Source organism: Pelophylax lessonae (assembly GCF_965119305.1).
Source record: "Pelophylax lessonae genome assembly, contig: HAP1_SCAFFOLD_624, whole genome shotgun sequence".
In the NCBI taxonomy this organism is placed as follows: domain Eukaryota; kingdom Metazoa; phylum Chordata; class Amphibia; order Anura; family Ranidae; genus Pelophylax; species Pelophylax lessonae.
In genome coordinates, this window is record NW_028119721.1 from 23,681 (window position 1) to 48,181 (window position 24,501).

The 24,501-nt window shown below is 46.4% G+C and overlaps 1 protein-coding gene across 1 annotated transcript; it reads left to right on the forward strand.

Annotated features, from left to right (window-relative positions):
- The first annotated feature begins 1,711 nt into the window (after positions 1–1,711).
- LOC309544021 (transmembrane protein 82-like) lies at positions 1,712–20,197 on the forward strand. Its single transcript, XM_082276417.1, has 6 exons — positions 1,712–1,860; positions 6,678–6,750; positions 8,385–8,559; positions 13,574–13,982; positions 15,188–15,375; positions 19,913–20,197. The coding sequence occupies exons 1-6, from the start codon at positions 1,788–1,790 to the stop codon at positions 20,009–20,011; spliced, it is 1,017 nt and encodes a 338-aa protein (XP_082132543.1). The 5' UTR covers positions 1,712–1,787; the 3' UTR covers positions 20,012–20,197.
- The last annotated feature ends 4,304 nt before the right edge of the window (positions 20,198–24,501 follow it).

The window sequence follows — 24,501 nt, forward strand, 5'->3', positions numbered from 1 at the left end:
TTATTTATATTATATAAATACAACATTGGACAGATAATTTCCAGCAGACCGGTTATGTTTTGTACATTGTTGTGTATATTGTATAGAATGTAGCCGAGCGACACGCAGACATCCGCCCGCCATATAAATCCCGTATAATAATATTATCAATGAACACAGACAGTAGGGTGATATTTGGGGTCCCTTTCCTGGGGTGCTCCCAGGGTCATATTTTGGGTCCCTTTCCTTGGGTGCTCCCAGGGTGATATTTGGGGTCCCTTTCCTGGGGTGCTCCCAGGGTGATATTTGGGGTCCCTTTTCTGGGGTGCTCCCAGGGTGATATTTGGGGTTCCTTTTTCTGGGGTGCTCCCAGGGTGATATTTGGGGTCCCTTTTCTGGGATGCTCCCAAGGTGATATTTGGGGTCCCTTTTCTGGGGTGCTCCCAGGGTGATTTTTGGGGTCCCTTTCCTGGGGTGCTCCCAGGGTCATATTTGGGGTCCCTTTCCTTGGGTGCTCCCAAGGTGATATTTGGGGTCCCTTTTCTGGGGTGCTCCCAGGGTCATATTTTGGGTCCCTTTCCTTGGGTGCTCCCAGGGTGATATTTGGGGTCCCTTTCCTGGGGTGCTCCCAGGGTGATATTTGGGGTCCCTTTTCTGGGGTGCTCCCAGGGTGATATTTGGGGTCCCTTTTCTGGGGTGCTCCCAGGGTGATATTTGGGGTCCCTTTTCTGGGATGCTCCCAAGGTGATATTTGGGGTCCCTTTTCTGGGGTGCTCCCAGGGTGATTTTTGGGGTCCCTTTCCTGGGGTGCTCCCAGGGTCATATTTGGGGTCCCTTTCCTTGGGTGCTCCCAAGGTGATATTTGGGGTCCCTTTTCTGGGGTGCTCCCAGGGTGATATTTGGGGTCCCTTTCCTTGGGTGCTCCCAGGGTGATATTTGGGGTTCCTTTTCTGGGGTGCTCCCAGGGTGATATTTGGGGTCCCTTTCCTGGGGTGCTCCCAGGGTGATATTTGGGGTCCCTTTTCTGGGGTGCTCCCAGGGTGATATTTGGGGTCCCTTTTCTGGGGTGCTCCCAGGGTGATATTTGGGGTCCCTTTTCTGGGATGCTCCCAAGGTGATATTTGGGGTCCCTTTTCTGGGGTGCTCCCAGGGTGATATTTGGGGTCCCTTTTCTGGGATGCTCCCAAGGTGATATTTGGGGTCCCTTTTCTGGGGTGCTCCCAGGGTGATATTTGGGGTCCCTTTTCTGGGATGCTCCCAGGGTGATATTTGGGGTCCCTTTCCTGGGGTGCTCCCAGGGTGATATTCGGGGTCCCTTTTCTGGGATGCTCCCAGGGTGATATTTGGGGTCCCTTTCCTGGGGTGCTCCCAGGGTGATATTCGGGGTCCCTTTTCTGGGATGCTCCCAAGGTGATATTTGGGGTCCCTTTCCTGGGGTGCTCCCAGGGTGATATTTGGGGTCCCTTTTCTGGGGTGCTCCCCCCATCTTGTATTACACGTTGCGTCCGGTATAGCGAGCGCGCGGAACGCTGGGTGACCTATGGAGGGCCTCCGCCCTGATATTAGATGTAACCGCATGCAGGAGGTATAAAGTCCATCCCTGTAATGGCGGGGATCCCTTTATTCTGTAGATGTAGGGGTCCCTCTATAAGGGCCACACAGGGTGTAATTAGGGCCCCCGGAGAGGCGGCGATGGGTTAATGTCTGTGTGTGCTCAGTGACATCACAATGACCTTTACTCTGTAATAACAGACAGGAGGGAGCTGAGTGCAGCCAGAGGAGGCAGAGTCTCCATACAGAGCCAGGCCATGGGGCTCTTCTCCTACCCGGCCTCCTTCATCCCCGGGGTGCCCTGGGGCAGCGTGGACTCTCTTCTACAAGGTAAGATGACCCGATAACTAACCCACCCAGAACTAGTCCTCACCACCCAGAACTAGTCCTTACTGACAAAGACCTAGTCCTCACTGACCAAGACCTAGTCCTCACTGACCCATAACTAGTCCTCACTGACCCATAACTAGTCCTCACTGACCCATAACTAGTCCTCACTGACCCATAATTAGTCCTCACTGACCCATAACCAGTCCTCACTGACCCATAACCAGTCCTCACTGACCCATAACTAGTCCTCACTGACCCATAACTAGTCCTCACTGACCCATAACTAGTCCTCACTGACCCATAATTAGTCCTCACTGACCCATAACTCGTCCTCACTGACCCATAACCAGTCCTCACTGACCCATAATTAGTCCTCACCGACCCAGACCTTGTCCTCACTGACCCAGACCTAGTCCTCACTGACCCATAACTAGTCCTCACTGACCCATAACTAGTCCTCACTGACCCATAACTAGTCCTCACTGACCCATAATTAGTCCTCACTGACCCATAACTAGTCCTCACTGACCCATAATTAGTCCTCACTGACCCATAACTAGTCCTCACTGACCCATAACTAGTCCTCACTGACCCATAATTAGTCCTCACTGACCCATAACTAGTCCTCACTGACCCATAATTAGTCCTCACCGACCCAGACCTAGTCCTCACCGACCCAGACCTAGTCCTCACCGACCCAGACCTAGTCCTCACTGACCCAGACCTAGTCCTCACTGACCCATAACTAGTCCTCACTGACCCAGAACTAGTCCTCACCGACCCAGACCTAGTCCTTACTGACAAAGACCTAGTCCTCACTGACCAAGAACTAGTCCTCACTGACCCATAACTAGTCCTCACTGACCCATAACTAGTCCTCACTGACCCATAACTAGTCCTCACTGACCCATAATTAGTCCTCACCGACCCAGACCTTGTCCTCACTGACCCAGACCTAGTCCTCACTGACCCATAACTAGTCCTCACTGACCCAGAACTAGTCCTCACTACCCAGACCTAGTCCTTACTGACCCATAACTAGTCCTCACTGACCCATAACTAGTCCTCACTACCCAGACCTAGTCCTTACTGACCCATAACTAGTCCTCACTACCCAGACCTAGTCCTCACTGACCCAGAACTAGTCCTCACTACCCAGACCTAGTCCTTACTGACCCATAACTAGTCCTCACTGACCCATAACTAGTCCTCACTACCCAGACCTAGTCCTTACTGACCCATAACTAGTCCTCACTACCCAGACCTAGTCCTCACTGACCCATAACTAGTCCTCACTACCCAGACCTAGTCCTCACTGACCCATAACTAGTCCTCACTACCCAGACCTAGTCCTCACTGACCCATAATTAGTCCTCACTGACCAAGAACTAGTCCTCACTGACCCATAACTAGTCCTCACTGACCCATAACTAGTCCTCACCTACCCAGATCTAGTCCTCACCGACCCAGACCTAGTCCTCACTGACCCATAACTAGTCCTCACTGACCCAGAACTAGTCCTTACTGACCCAGAACTAGTCCTCACCGACCCAGACCTAGTCTTCACTGACCCAGAACTAGTCCTTACTGACCCAGAACTAGTCCTCACCGACCCAGACCTAGTCTTCACTAACCCAGAACTAGTCCTCACTGACCCAGAACTAGTCCTCACCGACCCAGACCTAGTCTTCACTGACCCAGAACTAGTCCTTACTGACCCAGAACTAGTCCTCACCGACCCAGACCTAGTCCTCACTGACCCAGACCTAGTCCTCACTGACCCATAACTAGTCCTCACTACCCAGACCTAGTCCTTACTGACCCATAACTAGTCCTCACTACCCAGACCTAGTCCTCACTGACCCATAATTAGTCCTCACTGACCAAGAACTAGTCCTCACCGACCCAGACCTAGTCTTTACTAACCCAGACCTAGTCCTTACTGACCCAGAATTAGTCCTTACTGACCCATAACTAGTCCTCACTACCCAGAACTAGTCCTAACATACCAAGAACTAGTCTTTACTGACCTAGAACTAGTCCTCACTGACCCAGAACTAGTCCTCACATCACTTTTCCCTATGGGTGAAGTCCCTGTATATGGATGTGGTCCCTGTATATGGATGTGGTCCCTGTATATGGATGTGGTCCCTGTATATGGATGTGGTCCCTGTATATGGGTGTGGTCTATGTATATGGGTGTGGTCCCTGTATATGGATGTGGTCCCTGTATATGGGTGTAGTCCCGGTATATGGATGTGGTCCATGTATATGGGTGTGGTCCATGTATATGGGTGTGGTCCCTGTATATGGATGTGGTCCCTGTATATGGATGGGGTTATTGTTGGGTTGGGGTAATGCTAGCAATATGGTTATGTTAGGATTAGGTTAGGGTTATGGTTAGGGATATGCTAAGGTTTGGATAAGGTAAGGGTTATGCTAGGGTTATTGCTAAGGTTAGACTACGTTTGTGGTTAAGGTTATGCTAGGGTTAGGGTAATGCTAGGGTTATTGTTATGCTATTGTTAGGTTAGAGTTATTATTGGGTTAGGGTAATGCTAGCATTATGGTTATGCTAGGGTTAGGTTAGGGTTATTGTTGGGTTAGGATTATTGCTAGGGTTAGTATAATGCTAGGGTTATAGCTAGGGGTACTTTAGGGTTATTGGTAGGGTTAGGTTATGGTTATGCCAGGGTTAGGGTAATTCTAGGGTAGGCTAGGGTTTGGTTATGCTAGGTTTAGGGTATGCTAGGGTTAGGATAATGCTAAGGTAATGGGTATTGCCAGGGTGAGGGTAATGCTAGGGTTAGGGCAAGTGTTAGGTTATCGTTAGGGTTATGCTATGGTTATGCTATGGTTAGGCTAGGATTAGGGTTAAGATTAGGGTTAGGATTAGGGTTAGGATTAGGGTTAGGATTAGGGTTAGGATTAGAGTTAGGATTAGGGTTAGGATTAGGGTTAGGGTTAGGATTAGAGTTAGGATTAGAGTTAGGATTAGGGTTAGGATTAGAGTTAGGATTAGAGTTAGGATTAGGGTTAGGATTAGGATTAGGGTTAGGATTAGGGTTAGGATTAGAGTTAGGATTAGAGTTAGGATTAGAGTTAGGATTAGAGTTAGGATTAGGGTTAGGATTAGAGTTAGGATTAGAGTTAGGATTAGGGTTAGGATTAGGGTTAGGATTAGAGTTAGGATTAGAGTTAGGATTAGGGTTAGGATTAGGGTTAGGATTAGAGTTAGGATTAGAGTTAGGATTAGGATTAGGGTTAGGATTAGAGTTAGGATTAGAGTTAGGATTAGGGTTAGGATTAGGGTTAGGATTAGGGTTAGGATTAGGGTTAGGATTAGAGTTAGGATTAGGGTTAGGATTAGGGTTAGGATTAGGGTTAGGATTAGGGTTAGGATTAGAGTTAGGATTAGAGTTAGGATTAGGGTTAGGGTTAGGATTAGGGTTAGGATTAGGGTTAGGATTAGGGTTAGGATTAGAGTTAGGATTAGGATTAGGGTTAGGATTAGGGTTAGGATTAGGGTTAGGATTAGAGTTAGGGTTAGGATTAGGGTTAGGATTAGAGTTAGGATTAGGATTAGGGTTAGGGTTAGGATTAGGGTTAGGGTTAGGATTAGGGTTAGGATTAGGGTTAGAGTTAGGATTAGAGTTAGGATTAGAGTTAGGATTAGGGTTAGGATTAGGATTAGAGTTAGGATTAGAGTTAGGATTAGAGTTAGGATTAGAGTTAGGATTAGAGTTAGGATTAGGGTTAGGATTAGGGTTAGGATTAGGGTTAGGATTAGGGTTAGGATTAGGATTAGGGTTAGGATTAGGATTAGGATTAGGGTTAGGATTAGGATTAGGATTAGAGTTAGGATTAGGATTAGGGTTAGGATTAGGGTTAGGATTAGGGTTAGGATTAGAGTTAGGGTTAGGATTAGGGTTAGGATTAGGATTAGGATTAGGGTTAGGATTAGGATTAGGATTAGAGTTAGGATTAGGATTAGGGTTAGGATTAGGGTTAGGATTAGGGTTAGGATTAGAGTTAGGGTTAGGATTAGGGTTAGGATTAGAGTTAGGATTAGAGTTAGGATTAGGATTAGGGTTAGGATTAGGGTTAGGGTTAGGATTAGGGTTAGGATTAGGATTAGGGTTAGGATTAGGGTCAGAGCTCATTTCTCTAGCAGAAGGGACACCAGGAACAGAGATGGATGGACAGTTTGCCAGGGAGGGGCTTCTATGCATAAGGAATGGGCTGGGGTCAATAAGTAGATGAAATTCGCACACAAGTCACATGTGTATCACGCTGGTGCAACTTTCATATGACTTTTGAGGGTTTACTTTGAAGTCTTTGGCCCTCAAGTCGCATGAAAGTCGGACCAAAGTACTGCAGGAACTGCCTTAAAGTTGCTGCAAATATATGAATGGTACTCATTGGGAAACATGGGGTGCAACTTGTCATGCAACTTTGGGGTCCAAAGTGTGAATGGGGCCTAAATCACTATGACAGCCAGGCAACTAGCATTTACATAAGGAAGGATCAGCAGCAGCCTCCATTTTTCAATCAGTAGTGGTTTCCCCTAAATAACTCATTTTTGAAAAGTGCGGCAAGAACTCTTCACTCAGCATGTGCTGTCCCTGTGTCCCTCTGCCATCAAATATACCCAGGCCAGTGCAAACATTGCATTGTGTACATTCGACCTGTCTGTGGTCTGCACTGTGACTGCAGACCGGGAATGACACCGGGAAGTCACCTGCTCCTGCGTAGTGATTGCTGCGAGTCCCAATGATGGTTGTCACCGCTCTCAGAGATGGTTTTCTGTCTTCCAGGTGTGGTCGGGGCGTGCGCCGTCTCCGTCCTCTACAATCTGATGCGGGTTTATCTCTACATCAAATGTCTCAAGTAAGTCGCATTCATCAGCGGTGTGAGATCCTGCTAACTGCCATTCCTACTGCTAACTGCCATTCCTACTGCTAACTGCCATTCCTACTGCTATCTGCCATTCCTACTGCTAACTTCCATTCCTACTGCTAACCCTCATTCCTAATGCTAACTGCCATTCCTAATGCTAACTGCCATTTCTACTGCTAACTGCCATTTCTACTGTTAACTTCCAATCCTACTGCTATCTTCCATTCCTAATGCTAACTGCCATTCCTACTGCTAACTGCCATTTCTACTGCTAACTGCCATTCCTAATGCTAACTGCCATTTCTACTGCTAACTGCCATTTCTACTGCTAACTGCCATTCCTACTGCTAACTGCCATTCCTAATGCTAACTGCCATTCATACCGCTAACTGCCATTCATACTGCTAACTGCAACCCAGTGACTGGTACATACAACCCTGGACTGCCAACCAATGCACAGATATCTTAGGAAACATTGTATATACATTGTATATGTCTGATCTCCACTTCACTCCAGTCTTCTAGTTCTCTGTATTGGTGGAAGAATTGATTTGATATCTTTGTTTGTTGTTTAGTAGAAGACTCTGATTGGTGGAATAAGCCACAGAGAAAAAAGGTCCCAATTAAAGTGGGTGTAAACCTCAGACATATGAACAAAGCACATCCCTCTATAGTGTGTATACTTGTCTCAGTCCAGATAGTGCGCTAAGTGTAATTTCTGCCTGCTTCCTCTGCTATCCGCATGAGATACTTCTGACAAGTTTTCCTGACACTAAGAGAAAAAAGGTGACAGAGGAGGGACCTCCAGCACACAGCCTGTGATTGACAGCCTCAGCTTTCTTCCTGTGTGCAAGGCGGGCGGGGGGGGGGGGTCCAGCCGTCCAATTAGCTCTCAGAGCTCTCCTCACTGAGCTCTGCAGAGTGTAACTTCAGCTCTCCGCCCAATTTCTCTGAACTCTCAGACAAGCTTTATAAATTCTGGACTTTAAACCGCAGATAAACAGGTACAACTTATGTAGGAGGGTTTGTTTAATCTCTGTGTATCACCTGAGGTCAGTCACCTCACTGGGGATATGGAGGGTTTACAACCACTTTATATGGGTCCAATGGGAAGAGTATTTCAATTTCTCTACATTTTTAATCTGAAGGAACCCTTGAAATACATTTTCGGGTTCAGGGAACCCCTGATAATTTTACAGCTCACAGTACAATAATATGGTGGTCATTGAGAAGACCGTCCCTTACCGATAGCTTCAGTAAAAGGATAATTGGCGTCAGTGGGAACTCGGTCAATGGTCTCAGTGGGAACTCAGTCAATGGTGTCAGTGGGAACTCAGTCAATGGTCTCAGTGGGAACTCAGTCAATGGTCTCAGTGGGAACTCAGTCAATGGTGTCAGTGGGAACTCAGTCAATGGTGTCAGTGGAAACTCGGTCAATGGTGTCAGTGGGAACTCGGTCAATGGTGTCAGTGGGAACTTGATCAGTGGTGTCATCACCCCCCCATACATGGAGGATGAGCCCCATGGGAGCAGATAGAGTCCATTGTGTATGACTGGGGCTGGAAACAGGAGAGCTACAATCTAATTGGCTGCTGTGATAAATAATGATGATTTCTCTCCCACAGTGACCCGGACAGAGAGAAGAAAGCGCTGCGGCTCGGATCTCAGTCCCGCCTCCGCGGTCTGATCCACCTGGTGCTGCTCAGCACCATCTATGCCCTGCTGGGGCCCCGGGTGGGAGCTCTGGTGGTCCTGGAGTTCTCCCTGCGTGCCATCTCTATGATCCTGTCCATGCAGAAGGTCCATATTACTATAGAGGGCCATGAATGTGTGTGTGTGTGTGGGGGGGGGGGGGGTGTGTATATATATATATATATATATATATATATATATATATATATATATAATATCAGTATCTCACAAAAGTAAGTACACCCCTCACATTCTAGCTTTTCATGTGACAACACTGAAGAAATGAGACTTTGCTACAATGTAAAGTAGTGAGTGTACAGCTTGTATAACAGTGTAAATTTACTGTCCTCTCAAAATAACTCAACACACAGCCATTAATGTCTAAACCGCTGGCAACAAAAGTGAGTACACCCCTAAGTGACAATGTCCAAATTGGGCCCAATTAGCCATTTTCCCTCCCCGGTGTCATGTGACTCGTTAGTGTTACAAGGTCTCGGGTGTGAATGGGGAGCAGGAGGGTTAAATTTGGTGTTATCGCTCTCACTCTCTCATACTGGTCACTGGAAGTTCAACATGGCACCTCATAGCAAAGAACTCTCTTGAGGATCTGAAAAAAAGAATTGTTGCTCTACATAAAGATGGCCTAGGCTATAAGAAGATTGCCAAGACCCTGAAACTGAGCTGCAGCACGGTGGCCAAGACCATACAGCGGTTTAACAGGACAGGTTCCACTCAGAACAGGCCTCACCATGGTCCACCAAAGAAGTTGAGTGCCGTGCTCAGCGTCATATCCAGAGGTTGTCTTTGGGAAATAGACGTATGAGTGCTGCCAGCATTGCTGCAGAGGTTGAAGGGGTGGGGGAGGGGTCAGCCTGTCAGTGCTCAGACCATACGCCGCACACTGCATCAAATTGGTCTGCATGGCTGTCATCCCAGAAGGAGGCCTCTTCTAAAGATGATGGACAAGAAAGCCCACAAACAATTTGCTGAAGACAAGCAGACTAAGGACATGGATTACTGGAACCATCTCCTGTGCTCTGATGAGACCAAGATAAACTTATTTGGTGTCAGATGGTGTCAGGCGTGTGTGGGGGCAACCAGGTGAGGAGTACAAAGACAAGTGTGTCTTGCATACAGTCCAGCATGGTGGTGGGAGTGTCATGGTCTGGGGCTGCATGAGTGCTGCCGGCACTGGGGAGCTACAGTTCATTGAGGGAACCATGAATGCCAACATGTACTGTGACATACTGAAGCAGAGCATGATCCCCTCCCTTCAGAGACTGGGGGGCAGGGCAGTATTCCAACATAACGACCCCAAACACCTCCAAGACCGACCACTGCCTTGCTAAAGAAGCTGAGGGTAAAGGTGATGGACTGGCCAAGCGTCTCCAGGCCTAAACCCTATTGAGCATCTGTGGGGATCCTCAAACAGAAGGTGGAGGAGGGGAAGGTCTCTAACATCCACCAGCTCTGTGATGTCATCATGGAGGAGGGGAAGAGGACTCCAGTGACAACCTGTGAAGCTCTGGTGAACTCCATGCCCAAGAGGGTAAAGGCAGTGCTGGAAAATAATGGCGGCCACACAAAATATTGACACTTTGGGCCCAATTTGGAGATTGTCACTTAGGGGTGTACTGACTTTTGTTGCCAGCGGTTTAGACATTAATGGCTGTGTGTTGAGTTATTTTGAGGGGACAGTAAATTTACACTGTTATACAAGCTGTACACTCACTACTTTACATTGTAGCAAAGTCTCATTTCTTCAGTGTTGTCACATGAAAAGATAAAATAAAATATTTACAAAAATGTGAGGGGTGTACTTACTTTTGTCAGATACTGTATATGTAGGGGGTGAATATTTATGTGTATGTGGGTGGGGTAGATATAAGTAAGGGGTGAATATTTATGTGTATGTGGGTGGGGTAGATATAAGTAGGGGGTGAATATTTATGTGTATGTGGGCGGGGTAGATATAAGTAAGGGGTGAATATTTATGTGTATATGGGTGGGGTAGATATAAGTAAGGGGTGAATATTTATGTGTATATGGGTGGGATAGATAGAAGTAAGGGGTGAATATTTATGTGTATGTGGGCGGGGTAGATATAAGTAAGGGGTGAATATTTATGTGTATATGGGTGGGATAGATATAAGTAAGGGGTGAATATTTATGTTTATGTGGGTTTGGGTAGATATATGTAGGTGGTGAATATTTATGTGTATGTGGGCGGGGTAGATATAAGTAGGGGGGGTGAATATTTATGTGTATGTGGGCGGGGTAGATATAAGTAGGGGGGTGAATATTTATGTGTATGTGGATGGGGTAGATATACAAAGGGGGGGGTAAATATTTATGTGTATGTGGGTGGGGTAGATATATGTAGGGGGTGAATATTTATATGTATGTAGGCGTGGTAGATAGAAGTAAGGGGTGAATATTTATGTGTATGTGGGCGGGGTAGATATATGTAGGGGGTGAATATTTATGTGCATGTAGGTGGGGTAGATATAAGTAAGGGGTGAATATTTATGTGTATGTGGGCGGGGTAGATATAAGTAGGGGGTGAATATTTATGTGTATGTGGGCGGGGTAGATATATGTAGGGGGTGAATATTTATGTGTATGTGGGCGGTGTAGATATACGTAGGGGGTGAATATTTATGTGTATGTGGGCGGAGTGATATGTATAGGGGGTGAATATTTATGTGTATGTGGGTGGGGTAGATATAAGTAGGGGGTGAATATTTATGTGTATGTGGGCGGGGTAGATATACGTAGGGGGTGAATATTTATGTGTATGTGGGCGGGGTAGATATACGTAGGAGGAGAATATTTATGTGTATGTGGGCGGGATAGATATATGTAGGGGGTGAATATTTATGTGTATGTGGGCGGGGTGGATATATGTAGGGGGTGAATATTTATGTGTATGTGGGCGGGGTGGATATATGTAGGGGGTGAATATTTATGTGTATGTGGGTGGGGTAGATATAAGTAGGGGGTGAATATTTATGTGTATGTGGGCGGGGTAGATATAAGTAAGGGGTGAATATTTATGTGTATATGGGTGGGGTAGATATAAGTAAGGGGTGAATATTTATGTGTATATGGGTGGGATAGATAGAAGTAAGGGGTGAATATTTATGTGTATGTGGGCGGGGTAGATATAGGTAAGGGGTGAATATTTATGTGTATATGGGTGGGATAGATATAAGTAAGGGGTGAATATTTATGTTTATGTGGGTTTGGGTAGATATATGTAGGTGGTGAATATTTATGTGTATGTGGGTGGGGTAGATATAAGTAGGGGGGGTGAATATTTATGTGTATGTGGGCGGGGTAGATATAAGTAGGGGGGGTGAATATTTATGTGTATGTGGGCGGGGTAGATATAAGTAGGGGGGTGAATATTTATGTGTATGTGGATGGGGTAGATATACAAAGGGGGGGGTAAATATTTATGTGTATGTGGGTGGGGTAGATATATGTAGGGGGTGAATATTTATATGTATGTAGGCGTGGTAGATAGAAGTAAGGGGTGAATATTTATGTGTATGTGGGCGGGGTAGATATATGTAGGGGGTGAATATTTATGTGCATGTAGGTGGGGTAGATATAAGTAAGGGGTGAATATTTATGTGTATGTGGGCGGGGTAGATATAAGTAGGGGGTGAATATTTATGTGTATGTGGGCGGGGTAGATATATGTAGGGGGTGAATATTTATGTGTATGTGGGCGGTGTAGATATACGTAGGGGGTGAATATTTATGTGTATGTGGGCGGAGTGATATGTATAGGGGGTGAATATTTATGTGTATGTGGGTGGGGTAGATATAAGTAGGGGGTGAATATTTATGTGTATGTGGGCGGGGTAGATATACGTAGGGGGTGAATATTTATGTGTATGTGGGCGGGGTAGATATACGTAGGAGGAGAATATTTATGTGTATGTGGGCGGGATAGATATATGTAGGGGGTGAATATTTATGTGTATGTGGGCGGGGTGGATATATGTAGGGGGTGAATATTTATGTGTATGTGGGCGGGGTGGATATATGTAGGGGGTGAATATTTATGTGTATGTGGGTGGGGTAGATATACGTAGGGGGTGAATATTTATGTGTATGTGGGCGGGGTAGATATACGTAGGAGGAGAATATTTATGTGTATGTGGGCGGGGTAGATATACGTAGGAGGAGAATATTAATGTGTATGTGGGCGGGATAGATATATGTAGGGGGTGAATATTTATGTGTATGTGGGCGGTGTAGATATACGTAGGGGGTGAATATTTATGTGTATGTGGGCGGAGTGATATGTATAGGGGGTGAATATTTATGTGTATGTGGGTGGGGTAGATATAAGTAGGGGGTGAATATTTATGTGTATGTGGGCGGGGTAGATATACGTAGGGGGTGAATATTTATGTGTATGTGGGTGGGGTAGATATACGTAGGGGGTGAATATTTATGTGTATGTGGGCGGGATAGATATATGTAGGGGGTGAATATTTATGTGTATGTGGGCGGGGTAGATATACGTAGGAGGAGAATATTTATGTGTATGTGGGCGGGGTAGATATACGTAGGAGGAGAATATTTATGTGTATGTGGGCGGGGTAGATATACGTAGGGGGTGAATATTTATGTGTATGTGGGCGGGGTAGATATATGTAGGGGGTGAATATTTATGTGTATGTGGGCGGGGTAGATATACGTAGGAGGAGAATATTTATGTGTATGTGGGCGGGATAGATATATGTAGGGGGTGAATATTTATGTGTATGTGGGCGGGGTGGATATATGTAGGGGGTGAATATTTATGTGTATGTGGGTGGGGTAGATATACTTAGGGGGTGAATATTTATGTGTATGTGGGCGGAGTGATATGTATAGGGGGTGAATATTTATGTGTATGTGGGTGGGGTAGATATATGTAGGGGGTGAATATTTATGCGTATGTGGGCGGGGTGGATATATGTAGGGGGTGAATATTTATGTGTATGTGGGCGGGGTAGATATACGTAGGGGGTGAATATTTATGTGTATGTGGGCGGAGTGATATGTATAGGGGGGTGAATATTTATGTAGGTGGTGACTTTCCTGTGTGCTTCCCCCGCAGGGCTCCCAAAGCTCGCAGCTCTTCCTACTCTGCCAGTTCTCGCTGGGTTGTGGCATTGCCTGCAGCCTGGACTACCTGCATGAAGGGGCCCCGCACCGCACCTGGAGCCTGCTGCTGGCCGCCGGCTTCTCCGCCCTGATCGTGTGGCAGACACGGCGGATGTGCCGCCACGTTGGGGAGATGTACCAGCTGCACAGCAGCGAGCGCTACTGCGGGGTGTGCCTGACTCTCCTGGCATGCTGGCACGACGTGCCGACGTTCCTGTGCCGGGCGCTGAAGGTGGCCTTCCTGGTGTCGGATTTGGCGGCGGTCGCCGTGATCAACCGAGATTTCCTGACGACGTCAGAGGCCGTCCGGTTCTGGACCCCACTCACCATCTGCTACACCCTGCTGGTCATCTATATGCAAGGTGAGCCCCAACAGGGGGAGGTGAGGACCTGCACAGGGGCCTCCGGTGGGAGGGGTGCAGATATAATGAACTGCACCAAGGACACGGGGGCCACAGCTTTATCCACCGACTCAGGACATGTGAAATCTGCCAGCATGCTGGAAAGCTGTTGTAAATTCTGTATATAGTAAAGGGCAACAGTCAACATAGGCTTTGCTGCTTAACTGCAGACAGGAAACAGGAAAGTTAATTCAGGGAAAAGACAAAGAGCATACTATAGATACAGCTATAAATGTATAAACACCGCCATCTACTGGTTGAGAAATGTAACTCTACCAAATACTGATGTGCAGTAGTTGTTGCACAAAATACAATCCTGTATGTCAACAAAAACTAAAGCCTGAACCACCCATCCTGATTGGTAGACACCAACCAACAACCCAGGCTCCGCCTACTCACCCTACCCTGTATGTGAGTATATGAGGCTGCATTGTGAGGATTTATACTTGTACTGTGAAAGAGCATATACTGTACATCAGCACTATGCGTGTATATACTGTATACAGAGCTTCCGGAAAGTTCTCACAGCGCTTCACTTCTTCCACGTGGGAGTTTTTTTTTTCCCTTTTTAATAAATTTGCAAAGATTTCAAAGAAATTTCTCTCACGTTGTCATTATGGGGGAGGGGTTTGTAGAATTTGGAGGAAAATAATGAATGGAATCCATGTTGGAATGCGGCTGTAATATAAAATGTGGAAGAAGTGAAGCTCTGTGAATACTTCCCGCATGCTCTGTATATTATTGATCTGTATATCTGCTCTGTATATTATTGATCTGTATATCCGTTCTGTATATTATTGATCTGTATATCTGCTCTGTATATTATTGATCTGTATATCTGCTCTGTATATTATTGATCTGTATATTATTGATCTGTATATTATTGATCTGTATATTATTGATCTGTATATCTGCTCTGTATATTATTGATCTGTATATTATTGATCTGTATATCTGCTCTGTATATTATTGATCTGTATATTATTGATCTGTATATCTGCTCTGTATATTATTGATCTGTATATCCGCTCTGTATATTATTGATCTGTATATCTGCTCTGTATATTATTGATCTGTATATTATTGATCTGTATATTATTGATCTGTATATTATTGATCTGTATATCTGCTCTGTATATTATTGGCTCAGACTTTGTGTTTTGCAGAGGAGCAGCACCAGCACCCCACAGAACAGATGGCTTTCCAGACGGTCCTTGTCCGGATGGGGGGGCTCCTGATCCTGATGATGACGGTGGGGCGATGGGCGGACATTCTGCACATTTTATTGTCTCTGATTGGAGAGATTTGGTGTCTGATGTACGCCGGGATGATGCTGAAGATTTGCAGAGAGGAGGTGAGATGATCATTGCACCCCAATGATGGCTGAGCCATGTGTCATGTGATTAGAGTAGGGGAGTACATAGGATTATGGGGGTGTACATAGGATTTGGGGGTGTACATAGGATTATAGGGGAGTACATAGGATTATAGGGGAGTACATAGGATTATGGGGGTGTACATAGGATTGTAGGGGTGTACATAGCATTGTAGGGGTGTACATAGCATTGTAGGGGTGTACATAGCATTGTAGGGGTGTACATAGGATAGGATTATATGGGTGTACATAGGATAGGATTATAGGGGTGTACATAGGATTGTAGGGGTGTACATAGGATTTGGGGGTGTACATAGGATTATAGGGGTGTACATAGGATTATAGGGGTGTACATAGGATTGTAGGTGTGTACATAGGATTTGGGGGTGTACATAGGATTATAGGGGTGTACATAGGACTGTAGGGGTGTACATAGGACTGTAAGGGTGTGCATAGGATTGTAGGGATGTACATAGGATTTGGGGGTGTACATAGGATTATAGGGGTGTACATAGGATTATAGGGGTGTACATAGGACTGTATGGGTGTACATAGGATTATAGGGGTGTACATAGGATTATAGAGGTGTACATAGGACTGTAGGGGTGTACATAGGATTGTAGGGGTGTACATAGGATTTGGGGGTGTACATAGGATTATAGGGTGTACATAGGATTATAGGGGTGTACATAGGATTATAGGAATGTACATAGGATTGTAGGGGTGTACATAGGACTGTAGGGGTGTACATGGACTGTAGGGGTGTACATAGGATTGTAGAGGTGTACATAGGACTGTAGGGGTGTACATAGGATTATAGGGGTGTACATAGGATTGTAGAGGTGTACATAGGACTGTAGGGGTGTACATAGGACTGTAGGGGTGTACATAGGATTGTAGGGGTGTACATAGGATTTGGGGGTGTACATAGGATTATGGGGGTGTACATAGGATTTGGGGGTGTACATAGGATTATAGGGGTGTACATAGGATTATAGGGGTGTACATAGGATTGTAGGGGTGTACATAGGATTATAGGGGTGTACATAGGATTGTAGGTGTGTACATAGGATTATAGGGGTGTACATAGGATTGTAGGGGTGTACATAGGATTGTAGGGGTGTACATAGGATTGTAGGTGTGTACATAGGATTATAGGGGTGTACATAGGATTGTAGGGGTGTAGATAGGATTGTAGGGGTGTACATAGGATTATAGGGGTGTACATAGGATTGTAGGGGTGTACATAGGACTGTAGGGATGTACAGATCAGAGGTTTGTAGAATTTGGAGGAAAATAATGAATGGAATCCATGTTGGAATGCGGCTGTAATATAAAATGTGGAAGAAGTGAAGCTCTGTGAATACTTCCCGCATGCTCTGTATATTATTGATCTGTATATCTGCTCTGTATATTATTGATCTGTATATCTGCTCTGTATATTATTGATCTGTATATCTGCTCTGTATATTATTGGCTCAGACTTTGTGTTTTGCAGAGGAGCAGCACCAGCACCCCACAGAACAGATGGCTTTCCAGACGGTCCTTGTCCGGATGGGGGGGCTCCTGATCCTGATGATGACGGTGGGGCGATGGGCGGACATTCTGCACATTTTATTGTCTCTGATTGGAGAGATTTGGTGTCTGATGTACGCCGGGATGATGCTGAAGATTTGCAGAGAGGAGGTGAGATGATCATTGCACCCCAATGATGGCTGAGCCATGTGTCATGTGATCAGAGTAGGGGAGTACATAGGATTATGGGGGTGTACATAGGATTTGGGGGTGTACATAGGATTATAGGGGAGTACATAGGATTATAGGGGAGTACATAGGATTATGGGGGTGTACATAGGATTGTAGGGGTGTACATAGCATTGTAGGGGTGTACATAGCATTGTAGGGGTGTACATAGCATTGTAGGGGTGTACATAGGATAGGATTATATGGGTGTACATAGGATAGGATTATAGGGGTGTACATAGGATTGTAGGGGTGTACATAGGATTGTAGGTGTGTACATAGGATTTGGGGGTGTACATAGGATTATAGGGGTGTACATAGGACTGTAGGGGTGTACATAGGACTGTAAGGGTGTGCATAGGATTGTAGGGATGTACATAGGATTTGGGGGTGTACATAGGATTATAGGGGTGTACATAGGATTATAGGGGTGTACATAGGACTGTATGGGTGTACATAGGATTATAGGGGTGTACATAGGATTATAGAGGTGTACATAGGACTGTAGGGGTGTACATAGGATTGTAGGGGTGTACATAGGATTTGGGGGTGTACATAGGATTATAGGGTGTACATAGGATTATAGGGGTGTACATAGGATTATAGGGATGTACATAGGATTGTAGGGGTGTACATAGGACTGTAGGGGTGTACATGGACTGTAGGGGTGTACATAGGATTGTAGAGGTGTACATAGGACTGTAGGGGTGTACATAGGATTATAGGGGTGTACATAGGATTGTAGAGGTGTACATAGGACTGTAGGGGTGTACATAGGACTGTAGGGGTGTACATAGGATTGTAGGGGTGTACATAGGATTTGGGGGTGTACATAGGATTTGGGGGTGTACATAGGATTATAGGGGTGTACATAGGATTATAGGGGTGTACATAGGATTGTAGGGGTGTACATAGGATTGTAGGGGTGTACATAGGATTGTAGGGGTGTACATAGGATTGTAGGTGTGTACATAGGATTATAGGGGTGTACATAGGATTGTAGGGGTGTACATAGGACTGTAGGGATGTACATAGGACTGTAGGGGTGTGCATAGGACTGTAGGGGTGTACATAGGATTGTAGGGTTGTACATAGGACTGTAGGGGTGTACATAGGACTGTAGGGGTGTACATAGGACTGTAGGGAAGTACATAGGACTGTAGGGGTGTACATAGGATTGTAGGGTTGTACATAGGATTGTAGGTGTGTACATAGGATTGTAGGGGTGTACATAGGATTGTAGGGGTGTACATAGGACTGTAGGGGTGTACATAGGACTGTAGGGAAGTACATAGGATTATAGGGGTTTACATTGGATTGTAGGGGTGTGATGGTTATGGTGGATGTGGCATTACTGTGCTAAGTGGGAGTGGCTTAAAAGGGTTAAATAAAATCTGCACATACTGTTCTCTGGGTCAGGAGCAAGTAACACACAGAGTGCAGGGGTCAGGAGTAAAACAGAGTACAGGGGTCAGGAGTAAGTAACACACAGAGTGTAGGGGTCAGGAGTAATTAATGTAAAGAGTGCAGGGGTCAGGAGTAGGTAACACACAGTGTGCAGGGGTCAGGAGTAGGTAACACACAGTGTGCAGGGGTCAGGAGTAGGTAACACACAGTGTGCAGGGGTCAGGAGTAGGTAACACACAGTGTGCAGGGGTCAGGAGCAAGTAACACACAGAGTACAGGGGTCAGGAGTAGGTAACACACAGGGTACAGGGGTCAGGAGTAAGTAACACACAGAGTGCAGGGGTCAGGAGCAAGTAACACACAGAGTACAGGGATCAGGAGCAAGTAACACACAGAGTACAGGGATCAGGAGTAAGTAACAACACAGAGTACAGGGGTCAGGAGCAAGTAACACACAGAGTACAGGGATCAGGAGCAAGTAACACACAGAGTACAGGGGTCAGGAGTAAGTAACACACAGAGTGTAGGGGTCAGGAGTAATTAATGTAAAGAGTGCAGGGGTCAGGAGTAGGTAACACACAGTGTGCAGGGGTCAGGAGTAGGTAACACACAGTGTGCAGGGGTCAGGAGTAGGTAACACACAGTGTGCAGGGGTCAGGAGTAGGTAACACACAGTGTGCAGGGGTCAGGAGTAGGTAACACACAGTGTGCAGTGGTCAGGAGCAAGTAACACACAGAGTACAGGGGTCAGGAGTAGGTAACACACAGGGTACAGGGGTCAGGAGTAAGTAACACACAGAGTGCAGGGGTCAGGAGCAAGTAACACACAGAGTACAGGGATCAGGAGCAAGTAACACACAGAGTACAGGGATCAGGAGTAAGTAACAACACAGAGTGTAGGGGTCAGGAGTAAAACAGAGTACAGGGGTCAGGAGTAAGTAACACACAGATTGCAGGGATCAGGAGCAAGTAACACACAGAGTACAGGGGTCAGGAGTAAGTAACACACAGAGTGTAGGGGTCAGGAGTAATTAATGTAAAGAGTGCAGGGGTCAGGAGTAGGTAACACACAGAGTGCAGGGGTCAGGAGTAGGTAACACACAGAGTGCAGGGGTCGGGAGTATGTAACACACAGAGTGCAGGGGTCGGGAGTATGTAACACACAGAGTGCAGGGGTCAGGAGTAGGTAACACACAGAGTGCAGGGGTCGGGAGTAACACACAGCTGAACCCCCAGAATGAATGAATCGTATTTTGCTGAATGTTGGGGTTCAGGCTGACCTGTAGCACTTGTCACATATCACCCCCGCTGCGTGGAGTGATGCTCTTAATGTATTTATTTTGATCCTCCATATTTTCTTCTTCAGGATTATGGGATTAAAGTAACCAATTCTAAAATGGCCCCGGGCCCCAGAGACCACAGGCGACCCCTGAAGACAGAAGCCCACCTGGAGGAGAGAGACTGACCCCACGTGCTCGGGGACGGCTGTTACATGGACGTGGCAGATGTTCCTCCTATAGCGAGGATCGCTCGCACATACTGTGGCGCGGTATGAGGGGAGGAGACTCGTACATGAACTTGTGATAAGTGGGATACATTTGTATGGCGGAATCTTTGCTCCCCTCGTCATGGAGGATCGTCCGCCCCGTCTACATCCGGGAACAAGGACTCCGTACTGTCACCTCATTTCATTTCTGATATCATAATAAAAGTGTGTGTTATAAATGTGGAACTCACTGCGGATCTACTCCCATCATTTTATCAGAATACCCATCACCCCCATCATCTTATCAGAATACCCATCACCCCCATCATCTTATCAGAATACCAATCAGCCCCACCATCTTATCAGAATACCCATCACCCCCATCATCTTATCAGAATACCCATCACCCCCATCATCTTATCAGAATACCAATCAGCCCCACCATCTTATCAGAATACCCATCACCCCCATCATCTTATCAGAATACCCATCGCCCCCATCATCTTATCAGAATACCCATCACTCCCATCATCTTATCAGAATACCCATCGCTCCCATCATCTTATCAGAATACCCATCGCTCCCATCATCTTATCAGAATACCCATCACCCCCATCATCTTATCAGAATACCCATAACTCCCATCATCTTATCAGAATACCCATCACTCCCATCATCTTATCAGAATACCCATCGCCCCCATCATCTTATCAGAATACCCATCACCCCCATCATCTTATCAGAATACCCATCACCCCCATCATCTTATCAGAATACCCATTACTCCCATCATCTTATCAGAATACCCATAACTCCCATCATCTTATCAGAATACCCATCACTCCCATCATCTTATCAGAATACCCATCACCCCCATCATCTTATCAGAATACCCATCACTCTCATCATCTTATCAGAATACCCATCACTCTTATCATCCTATCAGAATACCCATCACCCCCATCATCTTATCAGAATACCCATCACCCCCATCATCTTATCAGAATACCCATCACTCCCATCATCTTATCAGAATACCCATCACCCCCATCATCTTATCAGAATACCCATCACCCCTCACCCCCATCATCTTATCAGAATACCCATCACCTTTGGGACAGGGGTCAAGTCCTGGGAACTCAACCAAGATTACACCCCCCCCCCCACCTGTGTGTGTGTATATATATATATACAGTATATCACCCCTCACATGTTTGTAAATATTTTATTCTATCTTTTCATGTGACAACACTGAAGAAATGACACTTTGCTACAATGTAAAGTAGTGAGTGTACAGCTTGTATAACAGTGTAAATTTACTGTCCCCTCAAAATAACTCAACACACAGCCATTAATGTCTAAACCGCTGGCAACAAAAGTCAGTACACCCCTAAGTGACAATCTCCAAATTGGGCCCAAAGTGTCAATATTTTGTGTGGCCGCCATTATTTTCCAGCACTGCCTTAACCCTCTTGGGCATGGAGTTCACCAGAGCTTCACAGGTTGTCACTGGAGTCCTCTTTCCCTCCTCCATGATGACATCACAGAGCTGGTGGATGTTAGAGACCTTCCCCTCCTCCACCTTCTGTTTGAGGATGCCCCACAGATGCTCAATAGGGTTTAGGTCTGGAGACGCTTGGCCAGTCCATCACCTTTACCCTCAGCTTCTTTAGCAAGGCAGTGGTCGTCTTGGAGGTGTTTGGGGTCGTTATGTTGGAATATTGCCCTGCCCCCCAGTCTCTGAAGGGAGGGGATCATGCTCTGCTTCAGTATGTCACAGTACATGTTGGCATTCATGGTTCCCTCAATGATCTGTAGCTCCCCAGTGCCGGCAGCACTCATGCAGCCCCAGACCATGACACTCCCACCACCATGCCTGACTGTAGGAAGACACACTTGTCTTTGTACTCCTCACCTGGTTGCCCCCACACACGCCTGACACCATCTGACACCAAATAAGTTTATCTTGGTCTCATCAGAGCACAGGAGATGGTTCCAGTAATCCATGTCCTTAGTCTGCTTGTCTTCAGAAAACTGTCCTGTTAACCACTTCCGGACCGCCCGCCGCAGTTTTACGTTGGTATTTTGACGTATAAAGGACAGGAGAAGTGGTACTGTGCAGAGTCCATACATACAGAATAAGATGATTATAGATGTGCATATGCTGCCCTCTGGTGATGTCTTTCAGTACTACATGTGCACTTTGTTGGGATATCAGGCAGTCATATAGAAGTGATCAGCATTCCTCATATTCCTGTTCCTGGGTCAGAGATCAGAGAAATGACCGGCCGGGTATTACTGAGCTCCATATGTAATGTTACCACCCTCATAATGGGCACAGCGGGGGTACAGACCCAGGAACTCAGCACAGGGATGGTGGGAAACTGCCATTCCACTCCCTGACAGCGAGGTGTGAGGTTGCTGGTTCCTTAGCTCGTGTGCTTCCAGAAGCCAGGGGCTAGAGTTGCTTCTCTGCCCCAGGAAGGATGCTGGATCCTGGGGAGGACCCTGGCGGGGGCCCCCTGGATAGGCCTGAGACTATGGAAGACATGGAGCTCGGCCCAAGGAGGGGTGAATCCCTGCCTACCTTTAGACGGAGGACTGTTGAAAAGCTGAGGCGGATTGAGAAAGAGGAGGAGAAATTGGCAACTTTGAAAGTAGAATTTAAAAAGAAAAAGTTGTATTGTGCCAAACTGTACAGCAAGAAGAGACCGGCTCTGAGGCCTGAATTGAAGGACTTGGAGCAAGCTTTGAGGAAGCAGAAAGAGTTGGTGAGCTCTCTGAAGGAAAGCTGTGAAGCACTTCAGGAGAAATACAGGAATGAGGAGCGTTTCAGCCGTATGAGGAGAGGAGCCGTTTCCAGCATGGAGAGTGACCCAGCCAGTGAAGAGATTCAGGTACTGACAGAGTCAGCAGAGAGTGAGAAAGTGGGCCCGGAGGATGAGCCCAGCTCTTCGACACCTCACACATCTGCTGAGCCCCCAATGGTGGAGGCCTCTGTCTCCCTCCCTCTGCAGCAGCAATGTGGAACATCTGAGCAGGAGGTTGAGGGGGGTACTGGCATGTTGGAGTTCGTCGCTGAGCTGGAATCCCCTCTGGATGGAAGAAAGTTCCATTTTTTTGCAGATTCCCCAGATGAGGAGATGGATACCGTTCCTCGCCCTATGAAAGAGAGATCTGTGGAGAGAGGAAAATTCACCATTAAGCCTGCAACAACCAGGAGGGAGTTTGATCCCGCCATCAACCATGACACTGCAGAGGTAACACAGCAAGCAGGTACAGTGTGTGTGCAAAGTGGCGATATGAACTTTATTAATGACAATATGCTTGCTGAGGGTTGTAGTGCTATGGGCTGTCAGCCCACACCCATAGACAATGTGCAGCATGCAGTGCAACCTGATACACCTGCTGAAAAAATTCCACTTTTAAATGCAAGTGGTGAGAAAATTGGAAAAAACTGTGTGTTTCTGGTTGAAGAGTCTGCAGAGAGGTGCACCACGGACATTGCAGAGGCTTTGCCTGGACCAAATACAGTGGCTGTTCCTGAGCATGGTGGAGGAGATGCTGGGAGCAGTAGTACTATAACTTTTTTGGAGTCTGCAGTAGACAAGGCTGTGATTGAACCCAGGAAAGCAGCTGAGTGCTCAGAGCAGGGGGAGGGGGTGGGTCTTGTCTCTGCTGCTCCAAAGACTGCAAGGGTTGATTCAGGCTCCTTGTCATCAGGTGTGGTTGGGTCTAAAGACAATGCTGCAATTGCTGATGTTTCTGGGAGGAAAACCTATGCTGGTGCTGCTGAAGGGTTTGGGAGGGGGGTGCAAGCAGGGAAGGAGCATGGAAATGTTTTATCTTCCTCATTATTTAAAAGGAGGAATGTGGTACAGCTCAGATGGGAAGGCGAAGGTATTCCGCCATATAGGAGAGCTGTGGTTGATAAGATTCTGCAGATGGGCTTTAAACCTGCAGATATCTTTGCCCTGATCAGTCCGACCGGCTCCTATGAGTACGATTTGTCCTTTGTCCGTCCGGAGTCTTTGGACATATTTTGGGAGAAATATGAACATGTGTGTAGGAGCCTGCCGGACTGGAAAGGGCTTATCCCCAAAGTTGTGTCACGTCAGCCACTTATTAAAATGGTGACGATTCTTGTGCGCAATGAGTCCATACCGCAAGGGGATTTATCTGTATGGCTGAGGAGATATGGAGACATCCTGAGCCCCTTACACAAAATTATGGATGATCGAGGAATATGGATGGGGGGATGGTCTGTGCAGCTAAAACTAAGAGTCATGGATAATGTCATCCAGCATCTGCCATCCTCAGCTTTCCTGGGGAGGGACAGACTGACCATATTCTATCCAGGCCAGCCAAAGCTGTGCAATAAGTGTGGGGATAAAGGGCACTTTGCATCCTCCTGTCCAGTAATGAAATGCTCTCTGTGTCAGGATTTAGGGCATTTGGCAAAAGATTGC